The 27,899-nt window shown below is 35.7% G+C and overlaps 1 protein-coding gene across 1 annotated transcript in view; it reads left to right on the top strand.

Moving 5' to 3' along the window:
- The window catches only part of kl-2 (dynein heavy chain 2, axonemal kl-2), a 1,174,416-nt gene that overhangs the window by 178,291 nt on the left and 968,226 nt on the right, over window positions 1-27,899 (top strand). Inside the window, exons 14-15 of the mRNA XM_090369487.1 lie at window positions 12,014-12,118; window positions 24,553-24,723. Coding sequence (XP_090225613.1) covers window positions 12,014-12,118; window positions 24,553-24,723 — 276 coding nt within the window. The remainder of the gene's footprint in view (window positions 1-12,013; window positions 12,119-24,552; window positions 24,724-27,899) is intronic.

The raw sequence follows: 27,899 nt of genomic DNA, 5'->3' as shown, positions 1-27,899 counted from the left end.
AAAACAGCAAAGAGTTCTTATGTAAACTCAAGATGATTAATAAGGTGATTATCCCCTTGTGTAAGGCAATGGTCAGGCCACACCTTGAGTAATGTATACAGGTCTGGAGGCCTCATTTTAGAGGCACCTCCATAGCCAGGTGGGAAGGAGCAGCAGTGCATAGCACACGCTTCTTGATTAGACCTGGGTTCGAGCCCGTCACCACCAAATACGGAGGATGCAGAAAGGTCAGAGAATGGCCACCGCATATCCCAGAGCAATATGACCATAGTTGCTAAAGCTCCTAAAAACCAAAATAACAACAACAACAACAGCCTCATTTTAGGAAGGACGTAGAGCTGCTGGAGCAAGTGCAGAGGACAACAAGATTAGTGAATGGAACAAGGGGTTGCTCTTACAAAGAAAGGCTTAAGTTTTGCAAATTACAGTGTCTGGAGTTTAGGCACCTGCGAGGTGAGGTGATCTGATTGAGGTGTATAAAGCCTTGAATGGTTTGAGCTTGCACAATGCTGATGAGATTCTTCCTCTTGCTCAGAATAATCACCTGAGATGGCATAAATTCCAATTGAGGAAAGGCAATTGTAGGATAGATGTGCAGAAGTTTGCCTTTAGCCAGCATGTGGTTGATTGCTGGAACAAACTTCCATCTGTCGTTGTAGATGTTGATAGCTTAAATAGATTCTAGGCAGAAATAGACAAACATTTGGAGAGAGTGGATGGGTGAAATGAGAGCTCCTAAAAACCAAAATAACAACAACAACAACAGCCTCATTTTAGGAAGGACGTAGAGCTGCTGGAGCAAGTGCAGAGGACAACAAGATTAGTGAATGGAACAAAGGGTTGCTCTTACAAAGAAAGGCTTAAGTTTTGCAAATTACAGTGTCTGGAGTTTAGGCACCTGCGAGGTGAGGTGATCTGATTGAGGTGTATAAAGCCTTGAATGGTTTGAGCTTGCACAATGCTGATGAAATTCTTCCTCTTGCTCAGAATAATCACCTGAGATGGCATAAATTCCAATTGAGGAAAGGCAATTGTAGGATAGATGTGCAGAAGTTTGCCTTTAGCCAGCATGTGGTTGATTGCTGGAACAAACTTCCATCTGTCGTAGATGTTGATGGCAGAAATAGACAAACATTTGGAGAGAGTGGATGGGTGAAATGAGAAGGGTGTGTGTGTTTATTTTTTTTTTTTTTTTAGCTGATGCTATATTAGCTTGCTTTCTTACTGATATCATGTGCCTTTAGTAATGCTAATACTGATATCTGGGATGATGCTTGCAGATTTATTGGTAATCTGTGCAAGCTTGAGGTACTGTCTTAGAAGGGGCATCTCCACAGAGGTTTTAGGCATTCGGTCATGCCTGGGGGGGCCACACTTGAGGGGCAGCTGCTTTGCCGTTGAGAGACAGAGGATACATAATGAGTTAACGAATATTTTGCAAACCAAATGGAATGACTCTGACATAGATAGGGAAACCTATGCCTTTATTCCCTCCATAACAACCATGAATTGGAAATTAAGATTGTGGCTGCAGTTCAGCTTGAGTTCTTGTTTCCTGCTGACTGGGCATGGCTTAATGTCTAGGCTGAGTGAGTTTAGTTTGGTCCCTTCTGGTTTGTGCTTCTGTGAGGCAGTGGAGTCTATGAGGCCTTCACGTTATGTTCTATTCTCTATTATGAAGATCTGCACAGCAAATTTGAATGGGAGACCTTTCATTTGGATTTGGATATCTTGTCGGATTTGTTTGTATGTCAAATGTTTTTAAATATATCTCCACTTTTGTTAATAATGTTTGTAAAAGGAGGGCCATGTCGTTAAATGATAGTAGAGATATTTCATCACAAGGTATAGGAATGGCAGCCGAAGTGCACTGAATAGCACTGGATAGCACAATGTGCTATTCAGTGCCATCAGGCCAATATACCGACTCTGTTTAGTGCATATTATGTGCAATTTAACCATATTGAACCAAGATTTAATTGGAAATTTTATAAAGATTTATTGTATTTATTCTATTTTATTTATTAATTTTTTTTATTATTATTTAATTGGCTATGGATACATAATTTTAAACTAAATATCTGTATACGTGGTCTTTTAACTTTGCAATTAGTGCATATGGGCCTTGGCCCTGGAGGCACGTATACAGTTGTGAGCTATAGTGGGCTCGCAAGAGCCCATTGTTATATTTTTTTGAAAATTTGTGAACCCATTGTTGAGACGATCATTTATTTTACAAATTAAATCCTGAATGAAATTATTGAGTATCCAGAGCTGAAACTATGGTGGGGTGGACAGTGCCCCATTCCCAGCATTTTAATGGTGCAATCGATTGGTTATTTATTTTAAAATTGCTTCATTTTTGATTTAATTGCAGTCGGACTTCTGTTTAATGAACTTCTTTATAGCGAATTTTTTTTGATTCCCCTTGGTTTAATTACATTTAAAATAGTTTCCGTTGAACGAAATTTTCAAGTTTCATTGGTCAATATATGAGGCATGGATGGGATGAGGAAATGTTTCAATCTATTGCTTCTACTTTCTAAGCATCTGTGCAGGTAGCACAGTGATATCGTCATCATCCTCCTCACACCGGGTGGAAAAGGCTGGGTTTGAATCCTGTCAATGATGCGAGGAACTTTAATCTGCTTTTTTCACTCCATAGCTGAGTTAGTCTGTCTCAGGCGTAGATAGCATGGTTTTCTCTCTCAGAAATTGGAGTTTTTTTTTCTTCCAGCAAAACAGGACCAGAGAGCACATGCAATTTACAGACAAAATACATATATGGGTATATGTAATCATTTATGGGTGACCCTAACATAATAATTTGAATTTTTTCTCTACTTTCTACACAACAATTAGTATTGATTTATTATTTCATTCTAGAAGTAGTTTATTTTTGATCCACAGTTCTTTTGTGAGTGACATGGGCTATGAGAGTTAAATAAAAATAGTTTATATTTTATTATTTAATTCTTTGTTGTTATTCAACCCATCATCAGTTGTGGAAGTTGATAGCCTAAATAAATTTAAGGCTGAGCTGGACAGGAATTTGGAACAAATGGAGGAGTGAAATTGGAGCTTTTTTTTGGCTCCAAAAAAGCTTGCTTTCTTGCATCGTGTGCCTCTACTAATGCTGATGTATCTGGATGAATATGTAGCTTATGGTTTTATCTAAAGCCCATTTGACTCAAGACAGCCTATGTGTCTTATGAGTAATAGTTATTTTTCAAATGAGGCTATGAAACCATCAAGACTTTTCTATCAATTAAAAAGGAAATATTCTTATAAAGTTGGTAAGCATATGGAATATTTTAAAAATATAAAACAGAATTTTGAGCAGCGTAACACTGTTACTTCCGTATTTAAGAAGAACACACAAAAAAATGTTGATGAGATGATTGTGTCTTATAAAATTGCAGAAATCATTGCAAAAACTGGTATTGCTCATACATTTGCTGAGAATATTATACAACCTGAATTAGAGACTGTAATTTCAATGTTGATGCATCAAAATTTTCCAGTATTTTAAAAGCATTGCCATTGAGCAACTATTCAATTCGAAGACGAATCAATGAGATGTCAGTTAACATTGTAGAGCAGCTAATTGACAAACTAAAAATGAGAAAATTTTCTATTCAGATTGATGAATCCACAGTTAATGACAGTAAGGCCCTTCTAATGGCACACATTCATTATTTCAATGACGATTGTAAATTGCAAGGAGAGATGTTTGTAAAATCTGTAGAAACTGACTGTACTGGAGCATTCATATTTGCTGCTTTGAAAACATGGTTTGGTAAAAAAACAAGCACCATTGGAAAATTTGGTATCCTGTGCCACTGATGGTGCTACTTCCATTGTTGGAAGACAAAGGTTTTATAGCCCACCTAAAGGAAGTATGTCTCAAAGTTCTTGCAATACATTGCATTGTGCACCGACATCATCTGGTTGCAAAAAATATTAGTCCAGTTCCTTATCAGTCTCTCAATATAGTTATTAAAACCATCAATAAAATAAAGTATTGTAAATATGATTGCATTTACAGAAAATTTTGTGTTGATAACGAAGAACAGTATGTGAAGCTTCTTTTACATACAGAAGTCAGATGGCTTTCTAAAGGAAACTGTAACAAGATTTGCAAATCTTTTTGATACGATAATTAGTTTTTTAGAAAGCAAAGGAGACATAGATTTATCAAAGGAGATCAGCAAACACAAAAAACAACATATACGATATGGCTTGGATTTTTCGAAAACTTAATGAAGTATTACTTCACTTCAAGGGAAATTAATTACAGTGATGACCAAAAATGCATATTAAAAGCCTTCATTGAAAAACTGGAAATATTTAAAAACAATTTAATAAGAAAACAATTTCAGGTATGCAAGAATTAGCAGAAATCAATGAATCTCTCACCCAGAATAATCTTAAGAATTATTCAGATCATTTGTGTTCTTTAAAAGGTGAAATGAAAAATATATTTTGAGATTTATTTTCTTTTGAAGTGAAGCCATAGATGTTAGATCCAACTAGATGCGATGTCGAGTCTGCTAGTGAAGAAATTCAAGAACTCATTTAATTAAAATGTAACAAAGAATGCAAATGTAAATTTGAAAAAGGTGGAATGGCTGAGTTGTGGGGATCAAAAACAACTAAACTTCTTTATCCAACAATATCATCTGAAATGGCCAAAGTGCTTTTTTTGTTTTACAATGTCTTATATGGTTGAAAGTGGTTTTAGTTCAATAAATAAAATATTAACAAAGGAAGAAACAGAATTGATATATGTTCAACAGGAGACATTACAATTAAACTTACTAACAACATACTGAACGTTGAACTTTTATCTAAGAAGCAACAAGCTCAGGGATCTCATTGAATAAAAAGAGTAAGTATAAAGTATTTTCTTGTTTAAAATTTCATGAGGGTGATTAGGAAAAAAATTGTCTAAAAAAGCCTCTTAGGGATCAATAATTAAAAAAATGTTGAAAAACACTGGCCTAAATGTGCAGGCAGTCTTCAACTCTGAGACATAATGAATTTCTGAAAATGTGTCCAACGGTTTCTGAAGTTGAATGTTTGAAAGTCTAATGACAGATAGACTTGCTTGTTGAAAAAAAGCCGTGAATTAGGGTTGAATTTGAAAGTGTCGGCAATTCTGCCCAGACACGATAGGAGGTAGTATATGATGAGAGCCTTGTCGATTAATTCGCCTCTGGAAAGATTGTGCAAGGCTCAGGAGGTAGAATTTTTTTCTGCCTGGTCTGTACTTGTTAACAGGAGAGAATGTTTCTACAGGGTGGGATACATTTAAATAGAAAGGGTGCAAGAATATTTGCTGATGCTATCGAGGCAGTGTTAGGTGGGTCAGAAAACTGCTAGCTTGGGGAGATGCAAGGACTAATAGATTAACAGTAGCCACTAGCAGAGGTGAAAGTGATTCTTGCACTGCTTCTATTGAATGAGCAGCAGCCTGGAAAACAAGTTGCAGGGGATTTCAGAGACTGCTGGGAGTCATTGCGGTACAAGTAAACACATGGGTTGTGTTAGGGTAGCTAAGAATAGGAACAGGTGCATGTATACTTGCATATACACCAATGCTAGAAATGTGGTAAATAAATTTAATGAATTTAAGGTATTGCTAAAAGCATCAAAGGAAGATATTGTTGGGATATCAGAGACGTGGCGTCACACAGATATAAGGAATGCAGAACTGGAATTTTGGAAGTACAATGTGTACAGAAACGATAGGAAGGGAGGAGGGGTTATGCTATTAGTTAAGAAACACATAAAATCCAAGGATGTGAAGCCAATCGACATCGCTGGACAGTGCAGTGTTGAGTCAGTTTAGTGTGACATAAGCATTGGGAGATCAAAATTGAAAGTAGGAGTGTGCTATAGGCCTAATGACTCTGATCAGTATAATAAGAAAATGTATACAGGGAAATAGGGGGGGCCAGCAAATCGGAAAGTCTTATAATGGGAGATTTTAATTTCCCAGATATTGACTGGAATTAGGGGGCTGGTTACTCACACTAGCAGGGCTTTTGTGGATTTATTGGATGATTGTTTTCTACATCAGCATGCTCGGGAGGCAACTAGAGGGAGTAATACTCTTGATTTGATTATCAGCAGTGATTCTTCATTCCTTAAGAATCTGCAGATAAATGAACCACTAGGTGGCAGTGATCACAGTGTGCTGAAGTGGGATTTACTCGAAGAGGTAACTACCATTAGGGGTAAAGGGAAGGGTTATTGCTTCCGTAAAGGCAACTACGATGGACTGAGACAGTATTTAAATTCTATACAGTGGGACCAACTGATGATGTTACCAACAGCAAATTCAAAATGGGAAGCATTCAAAGAACTTATCTTGGAAGCTACTAGGCTTTACATATCAACTAAGAAATATTGTTCAAGGTTTAGGCCTAAATGGATGTCAGATGAACTAATGAGACATATGGCAGAGAAGAAAAATGCATGGGATACATATAAATTAATGGGTGACATGGAAGCCTATGATAGATATAAGCTGGTCTGTAACCAAGTCACAAAGGAGGTTAGGTTATCAGGTTTGCAGTTAGGTTTGCATCCTTTGCCAAAGATTATGAGAAATCTTTGGCAAAGGATGCAAAGAAAAACAGCAATGAATTCTTTACTTATGTAAACTCTAGAAGGAAGGGGATGAATCAGATTGGTCCGCTTGATATCGATGGTTCAACTGTTGATGATCCTGCTCAGGTAGCTAACAAACTAAATGAATATTTTGCATCGACATTCACATATAAGGAATTATTCGGCGAGGGGAATGCCAGAGGTGTATTCAATGCTGGCAGTAAGCTAGATATCTTGTAATAACTGAGAGTAAAGTGGAGGAGAAATTGTTGAAGATAAACACATGAGAGGCACATGGGGTGGATGGGAATCTATCCAGTTATATTAAAGGAGGCAGCAAAGGAAGTAAGCAAACCGTTAGCGATAATTATGAGAGCTTCCTTGGACTCAGGGGATGTACCCATAGACTGGAGATGTGCAAATGTGACCCCAATTCACAAAGGAGGATCAAAGGCTGATACAAGTAATTATAGACCTGTGAGTTTAACTTCTGTTCCAGGAAAATTAATGGAGGCATTGGTTAAAGAAGCACTGCAGGATCATCTAAACAAGACTTCAGTTATAGCTCGGACATAGCATGGGTTTGTTAAGGGGAAGTCTTGCCTGACCAATTTGATTAGATACTATGGTGCAGTCATAAAAGAGCTGGATGCAGGGAATAACTTTGATATTATATTCTTGACTCTTAGAAAGGCTTTTGATACTGTTGCACATGGACGACTGCTGCACAAATTGGAGCAATGTGGCATTGGAGGCAAATTGCTGCTATGGATAAAGGGGTAGTTGAGGCGGAGAAGACAGAGAGTGGTAATCAATGGACACTGCTCATCGTGGACTAATGTTATTAGCAGAGTCCCTCGGGGTTCAGTGTTGGGTCCATTATTGTTTTCTGTATTTATAAGTGGTATTGATGATGGTATATCAAGCTTAATGTCCAAGTCTGCAGACGATACAAAGGTTGGCAGGGTTGTTAAGGACACTACTGACACTATTCTGCTGCAACAGGATCAAAAGGTTTTGCAGATGGGCTGAGAGGTGGCAAATGAAGTTTAACATTGACAAATGTAAAGTACTACATATGGGAAACAGCAACCCCAGAGCAATGTATCAACTCTGTGGTACTACACTGACATTGGTTGAGAATGAAAAGGACCTGGGGGTAATTGTGCAGGCAGATATGAAGTTCTTTGAGCAGTGCAGATGTGCTGCAAGAGTAGCTCATGGTGTCTTGTCAATGATATATAGGAATTTTTCTAGCAGGGATAAGAAGGTGTTTATTCCCCTTGTATAAGGTAATGGTCAGCCCACACCTTGAGTACTGTATACAGGTCTGGAGGCCTCATTTCAAGAAGGATGTAGAGCTGCTGGCACGAGTAGAGAGAAGGGCAACAAGATTTGTGAATGGAACAAAGGGTTGCTGTTACGAAGAAAGGCTTAAGTTTTGCAAATTACAGTGTCTGGAGACTAGGGACCGGCGAGGTGATCTGATAGAGGTGTATAAAGCTTTGAATGGTTTGAGCATGCCCAATGCTGATGGGAATCTTCCTCTTGCTCAGAATAATCACCTGAGAGGGCATAAATTCAAATTGAGGAAAGACAGATGTAGGATAGATGTGCAGAAGTTTGCCTTTAGCCAGCATGTGGTTGATTGCGGAAATTTGTCTTTAGCCAGCGGGTAGTTGGTTGGTGGAACAGATTTCCATCCCTTGTTGTGGAGGTTGATAGCCTAAATAAATTTAAGGCTCAGCTGGACAGGTATTTCGAACGAACGGAGGGGTGAAGTGGAAGTTTTTTTTTTTTTTTTTTGGCTGATGCTGCATAAGCTTGCTTTCTTGCATTCTATGTCTCTAATAATGCTAATGCTATAATGTGGGTGTTCCATTTCTAGGGAGCCATAAAATGTAAAGTCCCTAATTATGTTATAAATATATTTTACCTGTTATTCAATATATATACACAGAGTATTTTTAAACATTTAAAAGCTACATTTCACATCAAATGTAAGCAGTTATTGTTGTTGTTATTGTTATTTTGGTTTTTAGGAGCATTAGCAACTGAGGCCATATTGCTTCGGGGATATGCAGTGGGCATTCCCTGACCTTTTCGCATCCTCATCCTCGGTATTTGGTGGTCACAGGTTCGAACCCCGGTCTAATCAAGAAGCGTGTGTTATGCACTGCTGCTCCTGCCCACCTGGCTATGGAGGTGCCGCATGTAAGCAGTAAAATAAATCTGAAATGCTACTTTCTTACTTTGAAATCATCTCATCTTATTGATGTAGTATGTATTAGACAGAAGAATTGCAGTTTAATGGTGAGATGAAGGGCATGCTGATGGTGAGTTTGAAGAGGAATTGTGCAGATAAGTTAAAGGCTCTTCTTCTGACTTCCTTGCTGTCTTATCAGCTTTTTTTGAGAAATTTTTCAAGAAAAAGTTTGAGGACATGTACCTTGTTCTTTTCTTGGTAAAGAAGGCCATAACAAAATGTAATGCTCTCAACATTTCTGTCTCTCCTTGAACTTCTTCACTTAAGGTGATCATATTCAGTCTTAGTAGGAGAACAATGATTTTGTTGTCATCTTGGTCTTTAGGTGATGCCCCATTTGCTTCTTCATTGGACATAGGCTCTGAATGACATGCAGTCAGTTTATTCAAATCTTCATTTCTGACTTCCAAGTACAGTTGATCTGTAAGCTTGAACAACTTTCTTTGTTGCAGCTTCAGGGGATCTCCTCAAAACATTCAGAATATGAGGGATAACTTTCACATCCCTTCAAGGTAAGTCCACTTTCCTTGTCAGCTTGTCCTGATAGCCTAGTTGATTATTCACCTCATGTAGTACTACTTGAAGAAAGCTGTGATTATCTGATCCATAAGCCAATATTGTATAAGTTATTTGAAGGCATAGCACAGCTTTAATTTCTGGACAAAGCTCTGATGCATATGGATATCCAAAGAGAGAATTATCCAAAACAAAAAATGTCTCGAATGCTAAATCATTCCTGCTGCAATATTGTCTAACTGCTGAAACAAAGTGAAATAAAATGCCTGAAAAATTGTTTCAATAACCAAGCATTTGAATTAGATTTTCATATGACTGATAACATACTTTTTAGCCTATCCCTTTAAAGTTCTAGGGTTTTACATATGATAGACTAGCATGGGTTGAGTTTAAAGTTTTCTGCTGCATTGCTGTCAGCAGCATTGTGATCCTGCCCTTAGCTACCTTGTGCCCAGGTGCAACTTTTTCTTCCTTTTCTGTTTGTAAAATAATAAGAGGAGTTTACCTCAATATAGTACATAGAACACTTCTGTATCGTACTCTCCAGAAATTAAAACGAAAAAATTGAAAAACGTACATATAGTAACGAATAGTTTCAAAAATAATTAAAAATCAATTTAACACAATAAAACTCAATTTAACACAATTAAAAATCAGTTTAATGCAATTAAAAATAAGAAAATTAATTAAAAGAATTTAACAAAAAGAAATCGCAAACCGATTTTCCTTCCTGAAGCTGACAACACTTTTCATTCCTGTGATCATGACATACTGTCAAACTGTTGTCAGCTTCAGGAAGGAAAATTGGTTTGCAATTTTTTTTGCTAAATTCTTTTAATTAATTTTCTTATTTTTAATTGCGCTAAATTGAGTTCTATTGTGTTAAATTGATTTTTAATTATTTTTTAAACTATTTATTACTCTATGTAAGTTTTTTGATTTTTTTCGTTTTAATTTCTGGAGAGTATGATATGGAAGTGTTCTACGTACTATATTGAGATAAACTCCTCTTATTATTTTACAAATATTGATATCAACGTAGAACGTATTGAGCATTACAGCTCTGGTTCATACTATCTTCCTTTTCTATATAGATTTGTGCAAACATATTTTGGAAAAATATGTTTGCACAAATTTGATGAGCAGAATAACCACTCAACAATTTCAGTGAAAATTTTCACAATATTCTAATTCAGCTTGTTTATCAACACTAGTAGATATTTCAGTCAATCTGATATTGTGCCGCATAGCCCTATTCCTGAACATATTGAACCAGCCTTTTCTGCATGAAATTCTGGAGCATTAGAAGTGCTTTCACCCACAAATTTCCTCCAATCATCATACAAATGCATAGCCTTATTTTGAATTTCCCTCAATGATTGAAAGATATATTGGAAAGTTTTGTTTGTTTGTTTCTTTTTTTCTTTTTCTTTTTATGTTGGTCCTCAATCCATGACTTTAAAGATCATTCCATTTCCTCATTCACTGCATCTTTACTATTTTATTTGACATAATTGCTGACTGCTTGTTTCCTGCATTTTGTACATGGTCTTTAATTTTATCCTTCTCCTTCATAGTTGAATATGCTGCATTCAGTTGGGAAGTAAAATGATACCTAAGTCTACTGAGTATACAATTGAGGCAAAAGATTTGCTGCTTTCAGCATGCCTAATTGTTTCAAGCTTTGTCTCAATTGTATTACGTTCAAGACCTGTGCTTCTTATCACTATTATCAGAACTTTCATTTTTAGTTCAACTCATTTTTATAAAACTAAGTTCAAAATGCACTAACAAACACTGGAAACACTGCTAATTATATATTGAAAAATTTATATATATATTTATATAGTTTGCTAATTATATATTGAAAAATTTATATATATATTTATATAGTTTGCTAATTATATATTGAAAAATTTATATATATATTTATATAGTTTGCTAATTATATATTGAAAAATCACTCATCATTATTACATGAAAATTCCTTGAAAAATAATGGTTCATTAAGAGAAATCAGAGGGTTTAGATTGGCAAAGGTGTGATATTATGGACTTTTACACATACGGAGTCCACAACTTTCAAACATACAGCCCAAATGTCAAATTCCTTCAATGTTTAGACACTCAACATTTGGAAAAAACACAATCTTTCAGACATATACTGACATCCTTAAACTGACTTTTAGACATCAGAAAACCAACAAATGAACTTTGCAAGTCACCACGTCATGCAGCTTGCTAACAGTTAATTATTTAAGTTAAGCAAGCTGCATGATGTGGTGACTTGCAAAGTTCATTTGTTGGTTTTATGATGTCTGAAAGTCAGTTTAAGGATGTCAGTATATGTCTGAAAGTGTTTTTTCCAAATGTTGAGTGTCTAAACATTGAAGGAATTTGACATTTGGGCAATGTATGTTTGAAAGTTGTGGACTCCGTATAGTTATAAAGTTATAATAGTCCTTTGCCAATTAAAACCCTCTGATTTCTCTTAATGAACCATTATTTTTCAAGGAATTTTCATGTAATAATGATGAGTGATTTTTCAATATATAATTATGATATATGTTTATATTAAAATTAAAAATTTTTTTTTCAAAATGTTAAATTTCAGAGTAAACAGAGAGAGAAAATTCTTGGCCAGATTGACAAATATTATGAAGATATAGTATCCACTATGAAGAATCTTTTTGAAATTTTCAAAGATGATGGAACTCAAGTAGGATTTACATGCATGTATTTTTTTTAACCTGTATAAAATAACCCATTGGTATTCAATGAATTGGTTTTATTGAAAAATTATCTATAAATCTTTAATATCTATATCATATTCATTTACATTTGGAGCGAGTGGATGGGTGAAATAAGGGTTTTTTTTTTTTTTTTTTTTTTTGCTGATACTATATAAGCTTGCTTTCTTGCATCATGTGCCTTTGCTAATGCTAATCATGTGTGGGGTAATTTGTCAGTTGTTTATAAATAAGTCATATAATTGAAAAATGTATATGTCATCACAAGTATTGTTTGCATTGTTTTTTTTTAATGTTACTTTCCAATTTCTCTTTTACTTTTGGCTTCCCCATGATCTCAGGGCCCCAATGCAGCTATACCACTTGTACTGATCATGAAATTATAAAGGGCACGTTAACAAAAAAAAAAAGGTTGAATACCACTGAAATAATTTAATATATTTTTGAAGGAAATAGTTTTATGGTAATTATATGATTGTTGTTGATAATTTTCATGAGATATAGAATGAAGCAAATGGATCTTCTGATTAAAAAAAAAGCAATGAAACAAGATTTTTCCTTTATTATTAGAAAGCCATTTGTTATAAAAAGAAACATAAGTTGAAACAACCTTATACATTACTTACTCTTCATTATTTTATTGTCTCTGACAGAACATTTCCTGATACAAACTTTGTGGAAATTTGGGAATAGTGATTAATCTTACGTGACATTTCAACTATAAATACAATAAATATAAATTTCAGCTATAAATACTATTAATGCAAGTCTCAACTATAAATACAAGATTTCTATTTGAGAAATCTTTTTCTATGAAAAATATTTCTCAAATAGAAATCTTTTTTTTTTTTTCAGTTGAGATTTGCTGATAGCAGTACCTTAATAAAACTGAGATAATTATGTTGAGGTTATTATAAATTAAGCAGCAGGGTTTTTAAGTTAAAAATTCATTTAAACATAAAGCATTTCAGAATGAAAAATTTAAAAATTATGTAGTTCATGAAACTTGATGAATTGGTAGTTAAAAGTAAATGGAGCTGATTTTGACCATCAGCTCAACTTTTGTAAATAGGACCAATGCTATATATTACCAATCCATTCGCAGGACTGGTACTAAATACAGGTTAAATCTCATTATAATGAAGCTCTTGGGACTATTCAAGTTACTTTGTTATACTGAAATTTCATTATACTGGATAAAGAAAAGAAAACAAATTATAAATTCATTTTATTTTAAAATAATCATTACAAATTTTTTTTTTAATGAAAATTTTGATTTTTGATAATTATTTTTTGATAAAAATAAAATTTTTATCAAGAAGTCTTGTGAACAGCCTTAGCTTATTTATTGGAAACACAAGGTTTAGATAAAGGATGAGGGAGTGTGGAACAAAGGATTTCATTCCTGTAAGAATAATTTCACTGATATGACCTGAGCAAATGTTATCAGAAGATTTGAAACAGTAATCCAACCAAGCAAAAGAAACCTTGCAGCTCATTCCATTTTGTTTCCTTGCAATGCCAAACAAAATATTTTTAATAGAACCATTAAAAGTGAAATTTTCAATACCATTTAACTGCTGAAAAATATTTTCTGGGACCTCAGTAGTAGAGGACAAATATGTGCTAAATTTTTTTTCAGGCTGTTTAAAGCTTCTGGGAGTGAAACTTTTTTCATTAGGTGGCTCAACAACATTTTCATCATTATCTTCACTTTCAAACCTCATGCAGGATCATCATGGAATAAATTAATACATGTACTGTGTTAAGGTAACTAAGAGTAAGAACAGAGCAAGTATACATGTTCTTCATGGACTAATGTTATTAATGGAGTTCCCCAGGGTTCAGTGCTGGTGCATTGTTTTCAATATTTATCAATGATATTGATGTAGGTGTATCAGGCTTAATGTCTTAAAGTCTTCAAGTTTGCAGATAATACAAAGGTTGTCAGGGTTGTTAATGACAGTCATCAGGATGAGGTACTGATCTGGGAAAATCTGAGCAGGGTTGTTAATGACAGTCATCAGGATGAGGTAAAAAGATCTGGGAAAATTGGGTTGATGGGCTGAGAAATGGCAGTTGAAGTTTAACATTGGCAAATGCAAGGTACTGCTTACGTGTAATAGTAACCCCAGAGTAACTTGTCAGCCATGTGGTACTACTCAGGATATTGGAGAATGAAAGAGAACTGGGGGTAATTGTGCAGTCAGACATGAAATTCTCTGAGCAGTGCAGACACGCTGGCAGGTCAGCTGATGGGGTTTTGTCAAAGATATACTGAAACTTTGCTAGCAGGTATAAAGAGGTGGTTATCCCTTTGTACAAGGTCATGGTTAGGCTGCATCTAGAGTACAGTATACAGCTCTGGAGGCCTCACTTCAGGAATGATGTAGATCTGGTGCAGAGCAGGGCAGCCAGATTAGTGAAGGGAACAGAAGGATGCTCTTACCTAGAAAGGCTTCACTTCTGTAAATTGCAGTGTCTTGGGACAGGCATCTGCAGGGAAATCTGATTGAGGTGTTTAAAGCCTTGACTGGATTGAGTAAGCTGAATCTTAATGGTATTCTTCCACTTGCTGAGACTACACACGCATGAGAGGGCATAAATTCAAATTGAGGATGGTTGCAAGATAGATGTGCGGAAATTTGTCTTCAGCCAGTGGGTGGTTGATTGCTGGAACAGGCTTCTATCTGTTGTTGTGGAAGCAGAAGGGTTGAATAAATTCAAGGGAGAACTAGACAAATTGTTGGAGGGTACAGATTGGTGAACTTTTTTTTTTTGGCTAATACTACATAAGCATGCTTTCTTGCACTATTTCCATTACTACTAACTCTGTGTACAGAGCAACTCTAGATAATGATAATGCAAATAAAATGACTTAAAAGTCTTAATGACTTAATGCAAATAAAATGACTAAAAAGATACTTGAAATACAAAGGAACTTTGAATTAATGAGAAAATATGAAATTAAAAAAATAAACAGTAATTTCTTATTTTTTATTTTTACACTTCATAATGGATTAATTTGCTGAACTTTGATGAATTTTCTCATTTGGGTGACACCTAAACATTGTCCTGCAATGCTATTGAGCCTGAAACTAGCTGAATTCAGCCGAATTGGGTGAATTCAGCTAGTTTCAGGCTCAATGAACCTATCTGTAGATAAATGTAAGATAAATGTAATCAATGTTTTTCTTTGCATAGGCATGAAATTAATTTTATTTTTATCAGTGATGAATATTCATTATACTGAAATTTTGAATTCATTATAAAGAGATCTTAATATATTTTATTAAGTACGTTCTTTCAAACATAAGAAATTGTTCGTTATTCTGAAAATTTCTGTGCATTACACTGGAATTTTACCTGTATACAGCATGTTAAAATCAAGTGGAACTGGGTAAAAAAAGAAAAAAATTGAAAAAATCAATTTGTGACACTTGAAAATGCTTTAATATTTGGGTTTTAATAATTTGAAGGCTTTTAATATTTTTAATAATTTAAATGTTTTAATATTTGTAATAAGTTAAAAGCTTTTAATATTTGGATCTTGCTAGCTGAAATGACACTTGATTTTTATATTTCCACTATTTTACATTAATTGATTGTTACCACGTTCACTGGAGTTTCCTTGGAGATCTAATTTAATCGAAAGATCTCTTGAGGGAACTATACAAAAAAGTGAATTTATATATAAACCATGAAAACATAAAAGTGCGCAACAAGGATTGGGTGAAGGTAATTATTATTCCAGTATCCTCAAGATCACCAATTTACAGAAAAGTATAAAATTTTGATAATACAGATGATTTGGTAAATATTTCAAGATGTGATAGGCCAAGCTAAAACTGGTAATTTATAGGAAGCCCTTCTAAGAAGTTCACAAAAGTTGACTCAGACTTTTCAATGCTAAAAATTCAAAAAATTCCATAAGAATAACTAAAATACACCGGATTAAAAATATAATTTTAAATTTTTAATTCGGTTATTGGCACAACATCCAATAACCAGGGATTTTTAATTTTTATTTTATTTATTTATTTTTTTCCCAAGAAACATTAAAACCAATTTTATTTTGGCATGAAACATGTTCTCTGCATAGTATTTTTGAATGGAAAACTGATTCTTGGAATGTATTATATTTAACCTACCAGCATCAGCATGGGAACAAAAACTACTCCTGAGGGGAAAAAATACTGTACGATTCATACGAAACATACAATATTTCGGATCCTACAATATTTTTTAGTACCTTTCTAGAAAACCCCCTAAAGGATGGGTCAATGGCAATAAACTTTATTTAAATTCAGAAACTGTAGATAGAACGGTGGCCAAAAATCACCTTTCATAGATTTTACTCCCCCCCCCCCATGCACTTTCACTTGTTCACTTTTTATGAACAAACAGTTACACTTGAAAATAAACGGGCCTGTCATTCTGGATTCCACAGTTTAAGGATGGATGAATTCTGTATAATCCAGAAAAGTTTTAATAATAAATGACATGAAGCTTTCACGGTTAAAATGGACCCCTTCATCAGCAAATTCTAACGAGATAAAGACTTTAGAGACAAAATTTAACAGATACAGAGTTGTGTGCACAGCGATGCTTGCATGGACAGGTGATTAAACATTCAACTACTAGTGTGTGGATTTTCTGCCAGCTTTTATCCAGTTTCAGGAAACTGGATAAACACTGCCAGAAAATTCACACACGTCCGTGCAACAACAATGGGCAGCAATCTAGTAGTTGAATGTTTAATCACGTGTCCATGCACGCACAACTCTGTTAAATTTTGTCTCTGACGTCTTTATCTCATTAGAATTTGCTGACGAAAGGGGTCCATTTATGGGGAAAACTTCATGTCATTTATATCTGGATTATACAGAATTCATCTATCCTTAGTTACACTTCCTGCATTGTGTCTCTCATTTGTGGTAGTAACACCCACCCCTCACTGAAAGAACAGGAGCCTACTTCAGGGATATGTCAGATTTAAAACAATAAATGTTTCAAATTTTGTGTGGCAATAAAATGCTACACTTCATATTAATATATTGCTACTGTAGTTTTTAGTGTTTTGCACCAACCTTGCGTAGAAATAAAAATAAAAACACCAAGGAAACTGAACTTTTGATAACTGTGTTTATAATAAATTACAATAACCTGTATTTACAATAAATTTAACTTTACAATAAATTATACATACGAATTATTAAAATCTGCTACATTACAATCAATAAAATGCATTAAAATATACTAGATTAAAAGCGATAAAAATCGTAGCTTTCAAAGGCTCCAGCCTTCTTCTTCAGCGGTGTTTTCTTGTTCTGCAGTACATCTTTAAATATCAGTAGGTTAATGGTACTCCTCACGTGTTTTCATTCACACGTGTTCCGTTCTCTTGCGTTGTGGAACCGGAAGTGGCTCGAGCGGAAGTCATACGGAACCGTTCATCCCTTCTGAGGATAGTGGTCTCAAAGATGGGATGAATCCGCGTACCTCTATCTCTATTAATGTTAATTGTAGAACAAATCCGCAAACTCTCGAGCCACTTACGGTCCCAGAACTTATGCGCCCGATCGGTGATGATAGCATCGTCCGGGGAGATCTGGTGTTGCTTCTCCCAAAAATGCTCGGCCACGGCGGACTTGCCATATTCCGCATTTCTTATTGCCTTAGTGTGTTCCCCCAGACGATCTTTAAGACGGCGTTTTGTTTCCCCTACATAACATTCCCCACAATCCGGGCATCTAATGCTATATACGACCCCACTTGTGTTCTCTTTTTGAATGGGGTCTTTAACCTGAGACACGATTGTGTGCAGCCTCCGCCCTGGAAGCTGCACACAACGTGTCTGGTACTTTCTTAGTATTCTAGCTATATGATCAGTCAAACCCGGATAGTAGGGAATGTATGCAGTGGCTATTGGTGTAAAAGGCTCGCCTCTCCTCTGATTTCCTTTAACATATTTCTCTATAATCCTCTGGGGGTAACCACATTTTGCAAGATCCGTCGTGACCCGTTCATACTCTAACTTTCTATCATCGGAGGTACTGCAATGCGATTTTGCTCTATCAACTAAAGTTCTTATCACACTGTTCCTATGATGGTTGGTCTGAGCTGAGCTGTAATGCGAATACTGCCCTTTACACATGGACTTCCTATATACCCTAGTCTTTAGCTGTCGATCTTCCCTACAGACCAACACATCTAGGAACGGCAAAACCCCTCCTTCTTCCACCTCCGATGTAAATTGTATGAATGGGGAGAAGTCATTTAAGATGTTCAACACCTGATCTTCACTCCCCTTCCGAATAATTGAAAACGTATCATCCACATACCTTTTCCAGGGGCGCATAGGGAGAATACTAGCATTAAATATTCTGGCCTCGAGCTCCTCCATAGCTAAATTAGCTATAATTGCGCTAATGGGGGAGCCCATGGCTGTACCATTAACCTGCTTATACATAGTATTGTCAAACACCATAGTGGTGCTTGAGAGGCATAACTCTATTCCTTTCTCAATATCCTCCAGCTTTAGCTGCGTTCTAGTATTTAGGGTGGTGTCCCTCTGTAACGTCATGTGTGCACACCACACCCCATGCTCAATCGGAATACATGTAAATAGCGATTTCACGTTGAAAGAGATCATGATTTCATTCTCTTCTATGGGTTGGCTTCTAATAAACTGCACAAATTCTTTACTATCTTTAATACTGTATTCTGAAAGTCCCACTAGTGGGGATAATAATTTGGCTAAGAAACCAGAAAGTGCATAGGTTGGACTGCCTATAAATGAGACTATGGGTCTAAGTGGCACATCTACTTTGTGAATTTTAGGCAAGCCATAAAATCTTGGCATTTAGCAATATTAATATATTGCTACCAGCAATATATTAATATTAGAGAAGGTTTGTCTGACCATGCTGCTCATTTTATTATTTTAAGGAGAATGATTAGAAAAGTGGGAAAGTAACCAAAAAGCCCCCCCCCCCCTTTTTAAAATAATTATGAGGATAATAATTAATTTTTTGACCAGAAAAAAAATCATTCAGAAGAATGATTTATTTTCTGGTCATAAAAGAAATCATTCAGAAGATTTCACACATTAGTGTGCTTCTGTATGGCAACTCTATAAACCCTATTGAAAGATGATACATGAAAAATTTTGATATAGCTTTGCTCTATCAAAAATTTGAAGTTGTAAGACTTCTTCATTGGATTGGATCAATACACATGCACCTTAATGGCACACTAATGCTGTTTTCATTTAAACTATAAAGGTAATAAAAAAATAGTGTTAAAACATGAATTGCATTATATAACTCCACATTCTGAATAAAATATACGATGTGTTTTCTTTTCAATTACTTTATTATTAGTTACTTTTTTTTTTCTTTTTTTTTTTCTTTTTTTTTTTTTCTCTCTCTTATTGGTGACATTTATTTTATGGAACATTACTGAAATGGTTTTGTCAGTAATTGATTCAGCAACATTGTTGTGCCTGATTTTCTCAATTGCAGGCTTCTCAAATTTTGACCAATATCCCAATGGAATAAAAGAATAAACAGGAATAAAATAATATAATTAATAAAGTTAATAAATAATAATTTAAGCTATAAGTTAAATAATAAGAACTAAACAAGCTGCAAATGTATTCCCTCTTTGCCTGTATTTGATTTTGACATTTATACTGATAATTCATGCATAAAATTAGATGTTAGCATTAGCATTAGTAGAGGTATATGATGCAAGAAAGCAAGCTTATGCAGCATCAGCCAAAAAAAAAAAAAAAAAAAAACTTCCACTTCACCCCTCCGTTCGTTCGAAATACCTGTCTAGCTGAGCCTTAAATTTATTTAGGCTATCAACTTCCACAATTAGGGATGGAAGTCTGTTCCACCAACCAACTACCCGCTGGCTAAAGGCAAATTTCCGCACATTTATCCTACATCTGTCTTTCCTCAATTTGAATTTATGCCCTCTCAGATGATTACTCTGAGCAAGAGGAAGAATCCCATCAGCATTGAGCATGCTCAAACCATTCAAGGCTTTATACACCTCTATCAGATCACCTTGCCAGTGCCTTTGTTCCATTCATTAATCTTCTTGCCCTTCCAGAGAAGGGCAACAAGATTAATCTGTATTTGTTCCAACAGCTCTGCATCCTTCTTGAAATTAGGCCTCCAGAGCTGTACAGTACTCAAGGCATGGCCTGACCATGACGAAAGCAATAACCCTTCCCTTTACCCCTGATGGTAGTTACCTCTTTGAGTAAATCCCACTTCGGCACACTGTGATCACTGCCACCTAGTGGTTCCTCTATCTGCAGATTCTTAATGCATAAAGAATCACTACTGATAATCAAATCAAGAGTATTGCTCCCTCCAATTGCCTCCCGAACATGCTGATGTAGAAAACAATCATCCAATAAATCCACAAAAGCCTTGCTAGTGTGTGAGTGACCAACCCACAAATTCCAGTCAATATCTGAGAAATTAAAATCCCCCATTATAAGATTCTCTGATTTACTGGCCCACTCTATTTCCCTGTACAGTTTCTTATTATACTCATCAGAGTCATTAGGCCTTAGCACACTCCTACTCTCAATTTTGATCTCCCAATGCTTATGTCACACCAAACTGACTCAACACTGCACTGTCCAGCGATGTCGACTGGCTTCACTTCCTTGGATTTTATGTGTTTCTTAACTAATAGCATAACCCCTCCTCCCTTCCTATCCTGTCTGTCCTTTCTGTAGACGTTGTATTCCCCAAATTCCAGTTCTGCATTCCTTATATCTATGTGACACCACGCCTCTGATATCCCCACAATATCCACCTTTGATGTTTTGAGCAATACCTCAAATTCATCAAATTTATTAACCAAACTCCTAGCATTGGTGTACACGCAAGTATACATGCACCTGTTCTTTTTCTTAGCTACCCTAACACAACCCATGTGTTTACTTGTACCGCAATGACTCCCAGCAATTTCTGAAATATCCTGCATCTTGTTTTCCAAGCTTCTGCTCATTCCAATAGAAGCATTGCAAGAATCACTTTCACCTCTGTCAGTGGCTACTGTTAATCTATTTGTCCTTGTATTCCTCCAAGCTAGCAGTTTTCTGACCCACCTAACACTGCCTCGATAGCATCAGCAAATATTCTTGCACCCTTTCTATTTAAGTGTATATATCATCTAAAAATTTGAAAAACAAAAAACAACACAACATTCTCCAGAGTTTGAGGTTGCTGGCTTTTGGACATTGTATCTGTAACATAATACTGACAAAACTGAGAAATACTGAAAAGCGTTTTTGCAAAAAATTTTATTATTTGTGAGATAGCTCTCATGTTTATCATAATATTTCACAGATCAAATAAAAAAATTCTGTCGTTACTGTTTCTAAGGATATGTCTAATGTCAGGTGTTTATAGTATCATTAGGGTGTACACTAAGAATAGAATAGAATGGACAAATAAATCAGAATGTCTTATAAAGGAGAATTTTAACTTTCCAGATATTGACTGGAACTTGTTTGTTTGTTTGTTATTTGGTTTTTAGGAGCATTAGCAACTAATGCCATATTGCTCCGGGATATGCAGTGGTCATTTCCTGACCTTTCCGCATCCTCCCTATTTGGTGGTGACGGACTCAAACCCCGGTCTAATCAAGCTAGCAAGTGCTACGTACTGCTGCTCTTTCCCACTTGGCTATGGAGGCGCCCACTGGAACTTGTGGGCTGGTCACTCACACAAGAAATAGAGCTTTCTGAATGTATTGGATTGCTGTTTTTCTGCAGCAGCAGCATGTTAGAGGCTATGACAGAAAGCTTTACTCTTAATCTCATTATCAGTAATGACTCTTCATGCATTAAGAATCTCCATATAAAAGAACCACCAGGTGGTAGTGATCATAATATATCCATGTTAAATCTGCTTAAAAATAGAACAACTGTCAAGAAAAGGGAAAAGATTTTGCTTTTATAGAGGAGATTACAATGGTCTTAGATGGTTTTTTTTCAGTGGGACAAACTGTAAATTCAAAATGGGGTAGCATTCTGGGAAGTAACCATAGAAGCTAAGTTTTTTATACAAAACTAACAGTTATTGTTTAGGGTTTGGACTTAAATGGATGTTAGATGAACTGATGAAACTAGTGGCAGAGAAGAAAAATGCATGGAATGATTATAAATTAAAAGCATTTATTGGATGTAAATGGCACAGAAACCTACAGTAAGTACAAATCTGCATTCAAGTCACTAAGGGAGTTAGGCAAGCTAAGGCAGATTATGAGAAGTCTTTGGCCAAGCTTGCAAAGAAAAGTAGCAAAGAATTCTTTGCTACTTTTCCTTGCTACTCACTGTAATGAAAGGGATGATCCACATTGGTCTACTAGATGTATAATGGCATGAATATGGATGATCCTGTAGCTGACACTGACATACTGAATAACTATTTTGCATCTATGTTCACAAGTGAAGAAGTTTTAAGGAATGGGGCTACCAGAAGTAAACCAAGTTATAATTGGAAGCTAAGTGATGACTGAGATTAAAGTGGAAGAGAAATTGTTGAAGCTAAAAGTAAATAAGGCAACTGGGGCTAAAAGAATATGTCCAATTATATTAAAAGAAGCAAGAAAGCCTTTGGCCATCCTTGGATTCAGGAGATTACCTATAGATTAGAGATGCACAGATGTCTCTCTTATTCACACAGTGAGGTGGGAATCAATGGAAAAAGAAATAATTAAAGAATTTAAGCTTAACTTCTGTTCCTTGAAAAATAATGGGGTTAAAGAAGTATTGCAGATTATCTTGACAGGCATGCAGTTATACAGAACATGGATTTGTTAAGAGGATCTTGTCTGACTAATCTGATTAGTTAGTATGATGTACTAGTAAAGGAACTGGATGCAAAAATAAATTTGACATCGTATAATTAGATTTCAGTAAAGCTTTTGACATTCTTTCACATGAAAGATGGCCTTAATGGAGCAGTGTGGCATTAGGGGAAAATTACTGCTATGAATAAAGAAATGGTTGAGTGGCAGGAGACAAATGGTAGTATAATATAAATAAATAATCACTATTCTTCATGGACTAATATTATTAGTGTTCTCCCTTACTGTTTTCGATATTTATTAATGATAATGATGAGGGAATATCACTCTTAGACAATGAAAAATCTATAAACTTAGACAGTAAACTTGTCTAAATTTTCAGAGGATACACAGGGTGGTAGGATGGTTAATGACTGCAACAAGCCCAAACAAAAATTAGATGGACGGGTTGAGAATTGGAATCGAGGTTTAACATTGATAAATGCAAGGTACTGCATATGGGTAGTAGTAATCCTTGATCAACATACCAGTTGCTTTCTGGTGGAGAACAAAAGAGACCTAGTGATAATTGTATAGTCTGATTTGAAGTTCACTGAGCAGTGTAGATGTCTGCTAGGACAGAGCTCATGGAGTTCTGTAAATGATATACAAGGATCTTGCCAGCAGAGATAAGGAGGTGATTATTCTATTGTATAAAGTGGTGGTTAGGACACATCTTGAATGCTGCAAGCAGCTCTGGAAGCTTCGTTTTAAGATGTGGGTCTGTTGGAATGGGTGCAGAGAAGGATGAGATTAGTGATGGGAACAAAAGGAATATTATTACTATGAAAGAATTCTGCAATTTGCTCTGCAAATTGCAGCACTCAGAAACTGGGCAACTGCAAGTTGATCTTATTGAAGTGTATAAGGCTTTAAAAGTTGACTAAATGCAGATGGCATCTTGAATCTTTCTCAGATGACACACACACATATGCACACACGTCCACGAATATGAATTTAAATTGAAAAAGGATGGCCATAGGATAAAACTGCAAAAATTTTCATTTAGCCAGAGAGTAACATTGTTGGAACATACCATTCCAAATTGTTGTTGGTCTGTAGTGTCATGAAAGTGGATAGGGAGAATTAGACAGATTATTAGAGGAGGACAGGTGATCTAGGAAGCAATTTTTTTTTTTTTTTTTTTTTTGTCTGTATTAGCTTGCTTCCTTACATCATTTGTCATTATTAATACTTAGAGGAAGCATAATATAAAGTACCATACCATTTACAATAAATCAATGTGCTGAAGTTTAGATAATTTTTGATTCTACCTTGTTTAACTAATATAGTGCAAGACATGACATAGCAAGGCAAATCAGTTAATATTAATAAAGAATTTCAAATAGGTAAATTTTATGCTTATATATATGGTATATTATGCCTTTTTGATATTTGAATATTTGGATGTAGTAATATTTGCTTAGTAATGTTTTCAAACCCAAATTATTGATTTTTAAATCTTCCTTTCTTTGTACTGATGGTTTTATTAAATTAAAAAGTTTTTCTGTAATTTTAGGTTTATAATTATTGGGTCAGCTATACATATCGAGTTGATAATTTGCTTGAAACTGCTTTACGGTTCAGTATGCTTCAGTCATACACAGTTTTATCCCATGCTGTTAATGGAGATAAAAAGGCATTACCAAAGTCACTATTTCGTGTGAAAATTCTTTTGGAGGGTACACATGTACGTAAGTTTTAATTTAGTAAAAAATATTTTATTGAAATTTCTATTTATAGTTATATATTCAAGGCATATATTCTATAAGGAACAGCAACAAAAAAAAAAAAAAAAAAAAAATGACAGAGAGAAGATCATTTTATGAGGATATTTTTTATTCCAAAGTTAAAAGGCATATTTATGTTATTTCAATTAACATATATATATATATATATATATATATATTTGTTTTTTTTTAAGGAAATCCCAGACGTGAGAAGTATTAGAACCTACAGTACTTAGTACTGTTCATGGGTTGGAGATTGAGAAGATGAAAGAAGATATTTGTTGACATTAGATTTGAACTTCTGTCGACTGTAATTTTCAGGAAATACATATAAAGGAAGATTGTTCCAGAAAACAGCAGTTGAATGAATAATAAACGAGGAAGATGAAAAGTTGGTTCTGTGAGTTTGAAGTTGGACAGTAAATGGATGTTTGCTGGTGGTGGCACATGTTTGGACTGTTTGAAAGAGAGAGAGAGAGAGAGAGAGAGAGAGAGAGAGAGAGAGGGAATTACAGAATCTAATTCAAGAGACTAGTGCACATGGAAGTATCTTTAGAGAGGGCATGGAGCAGAAACAGAACGTGTATGAGACAGAGAATGGAGAGACTGTTAGAGATGAGTCATTAATTAACCTAACTGCCCTCTTCTGAATGGAGTCTAGAAGCCTGAGAGAGGTTTTGAGGGCACCGCCCCAGAGTGTGGGAACAATATTTCATGGTAGGGCAGATTTGCAATTTGTACAGAGTGAACAGTTATTTGAAAGAAAAGTAATGCCGAGAGCAAAAGAGAAAACCAAGTTTTTAGATGCTGAGGAAGAAATACTTGTAATGTGCTTGTGTCAAGAGAGATTAGAAGTCAGGATAATCCCCAAAAGAGATATATCATCTTTCCTAGAAATTGGAGTGTCACCAAAGATAAGCATAGGAGCAGAAGAATCCTTTTTGCAAGATATAAGACAAGAATGAGTTTTAGAAAGAATGAAATTATCTAAGTTGTCTTGGCCCCACTGGAGATCGATTTAAGGAACTGGTAGTGGATATTCAAGAGGTTGAAGCTCATTGAGCAGGGCAAGGTTTCTCAAACTGGAAAGTGGAATGCAATGTGCTATCATCAGCAAACCTATGGATAGGATTTCCAGTCAATGGAAGAAGGTCATTAATATGCAAGAGGAAAAGAGTAGGGGAAAGAACTGAACCTTGGGGGACACCAGCATTAGTGGAGAATCTAATATCACCCTCAGTTAGTAATCAGAGAGAAAACTAGATAACCAATTACTAGATAACCAATCAGTTATTACAAGATGGAAGTTTGTAATAACTGAGAGGAAAGGGGAGGAGAAATTGTTGAAAATAAACATAAGAAAGGCACCTGGGGTGGATGGGATCTATCTAGTTATATTAACGGAAGCAGCAAAGGAAGTAAGCAAACCTTTAGCCATAATCATGAGAGCTTCCTTCCTTGGACTCAGACCCATGGACTGGAGATGTGCAAATGTGACCCCAGTCCACAAAGGAGGATCAAAGGGAGACACAGGTAATTACAGACCTGTTAGTTAAACTTCTGTTCCAGGGAAATTAATGGAGGCACTGGTTAAAGAAGCACTGCAGGATCATCTAGACAAGACTTCAGTTATAGCTCGGACACAGCATGGGTTTGTTAAGGGGATGTCTTGTCTGACCAGTTTGATTGGATACTAAGATGTGGTCACAAAGGCACTGGATGCAGGGAATAACTTTGATATCATATATTTGGATCTTAGAAATGCTTTTGATACTGTTGCACATGGAAGACTGCTGCACAAATTGGAGCAGTGTGGCATTGGAGGCAAATTGCTGCTATGGATAAAGGGATGGTTGAGTGGGAGCAGACAGAGTAGTAATTAATGGACACAGAGTAGTAATTAATGGACACTTCATGGACTAATGTTATTAGTGGAATCGCTCAGGGTTCAGCGTTGGGTCCATTGTGGTTTTCTGTATATATAAATGATATTGATAATGGTAGGCTTAATGTCCAATTTTGCAGATGATATAAAGGTTAGCAGGGTTGTTAATGACACTAATGACAGTACGCTGCTGCAATAGGATCTAGAAATGGTGAGCAGATGGGCTGAGAGATGGCAAATCAAGATTAACATTGACAAAAGTAAAGTACTACATATGGGAATCAGTAACCCCAGAGTAACGTATCAACTCTGTGGTACTACACTGACAGTGGTAGAGAATAAAAAGGACCTGGGGGTAATTGTGCAGGCAGATATGAAGTTTTCTGAGCAGTATAGACGATCCGCAAGAGTAGCTCATGGTGTCTTGTCAATGATATAGAAATTTTTCTAGCAGGGATAAGGAAGTGATTATCCCCTTGTATAAGGGGATAATCACCTTGTCAGGCCACACCTTGAGTATTGTAGACAGGTCTGGAGGCCTTATTTTAAGAAGGATGTAGAGCTGTTGTAACGAGTACAGAGAAGGGCAACCAGATTAGTAAATGGAAAAAAGGGTTGCCCTTACGAAGAAAGGCTTAAGTTTTGCAGATTAGTGTTTGGAGACTAGGCACCTGCATTGTGATCTGACTGAGGTGTAGAAAGAGAGCATGCGAGCATTGACTTTAGCCAGCGGGTAGTTGATTGGTGGAACAGACTTCCATCTTTTGTTGTGGAAGTTGATAGCCTAAATAAATTTAAGGCTGAGCTGGACAGGTATTTGAAACGAATGGAGGGGTGACATCGGAGCTTTTTTTCCTTTTGGCTGATGCATACGCTTGCTTTCTTGCATCGTATGCCTCTATTAATGCTAATGCTTGTTTAGAAGACTTTTATGTCAAACACGATCCAAAGCTTTTGAGATGTCAAGAGCAACTGCTTCTGTTTCACCAAACTTTTCCATTGAATATATCCACAAATGTGTAACTCAAGTCAGAATATCATCATTGGATTAACACTGACGGAATCCATAGTGGTGATCATTGATCAGACAGAAGGTTTCTAGATAGTTTAAGAGTTGGTGGTTAATTGATTTCTCCATTACTTTAGAAAGAGTAGGAGTAATTGCAATTGGACGATACTTGGATGGGAGGATTTGTCACCATTTTTTTGGAACTGGATGGGTATGAGCAAATTTCCGAGCAGAAGGAAAAA

Source organism: Mastigoproctus giganteus, chromosome 1 (assembly GCF_048544385.1).
Source record: "Mastigoproctus giganteus isolate SK-2022 chromosome 1, ASM4854438v1, whole genome shotgun sequence".
In the NCBI taxonomy this organism is placed as follows: Eukaryota; Metazoa; Arthropoda; class Arachnida; order Uropygi; family Thelyphonidae; genus Mastigoproctus; species Mastigoproctus giganteus.
The sequence above is the reverse complement of the archived record's forward strand: the minus strand, read 5'-3'. Positions and strand labels throughout refer to the sequence as shown.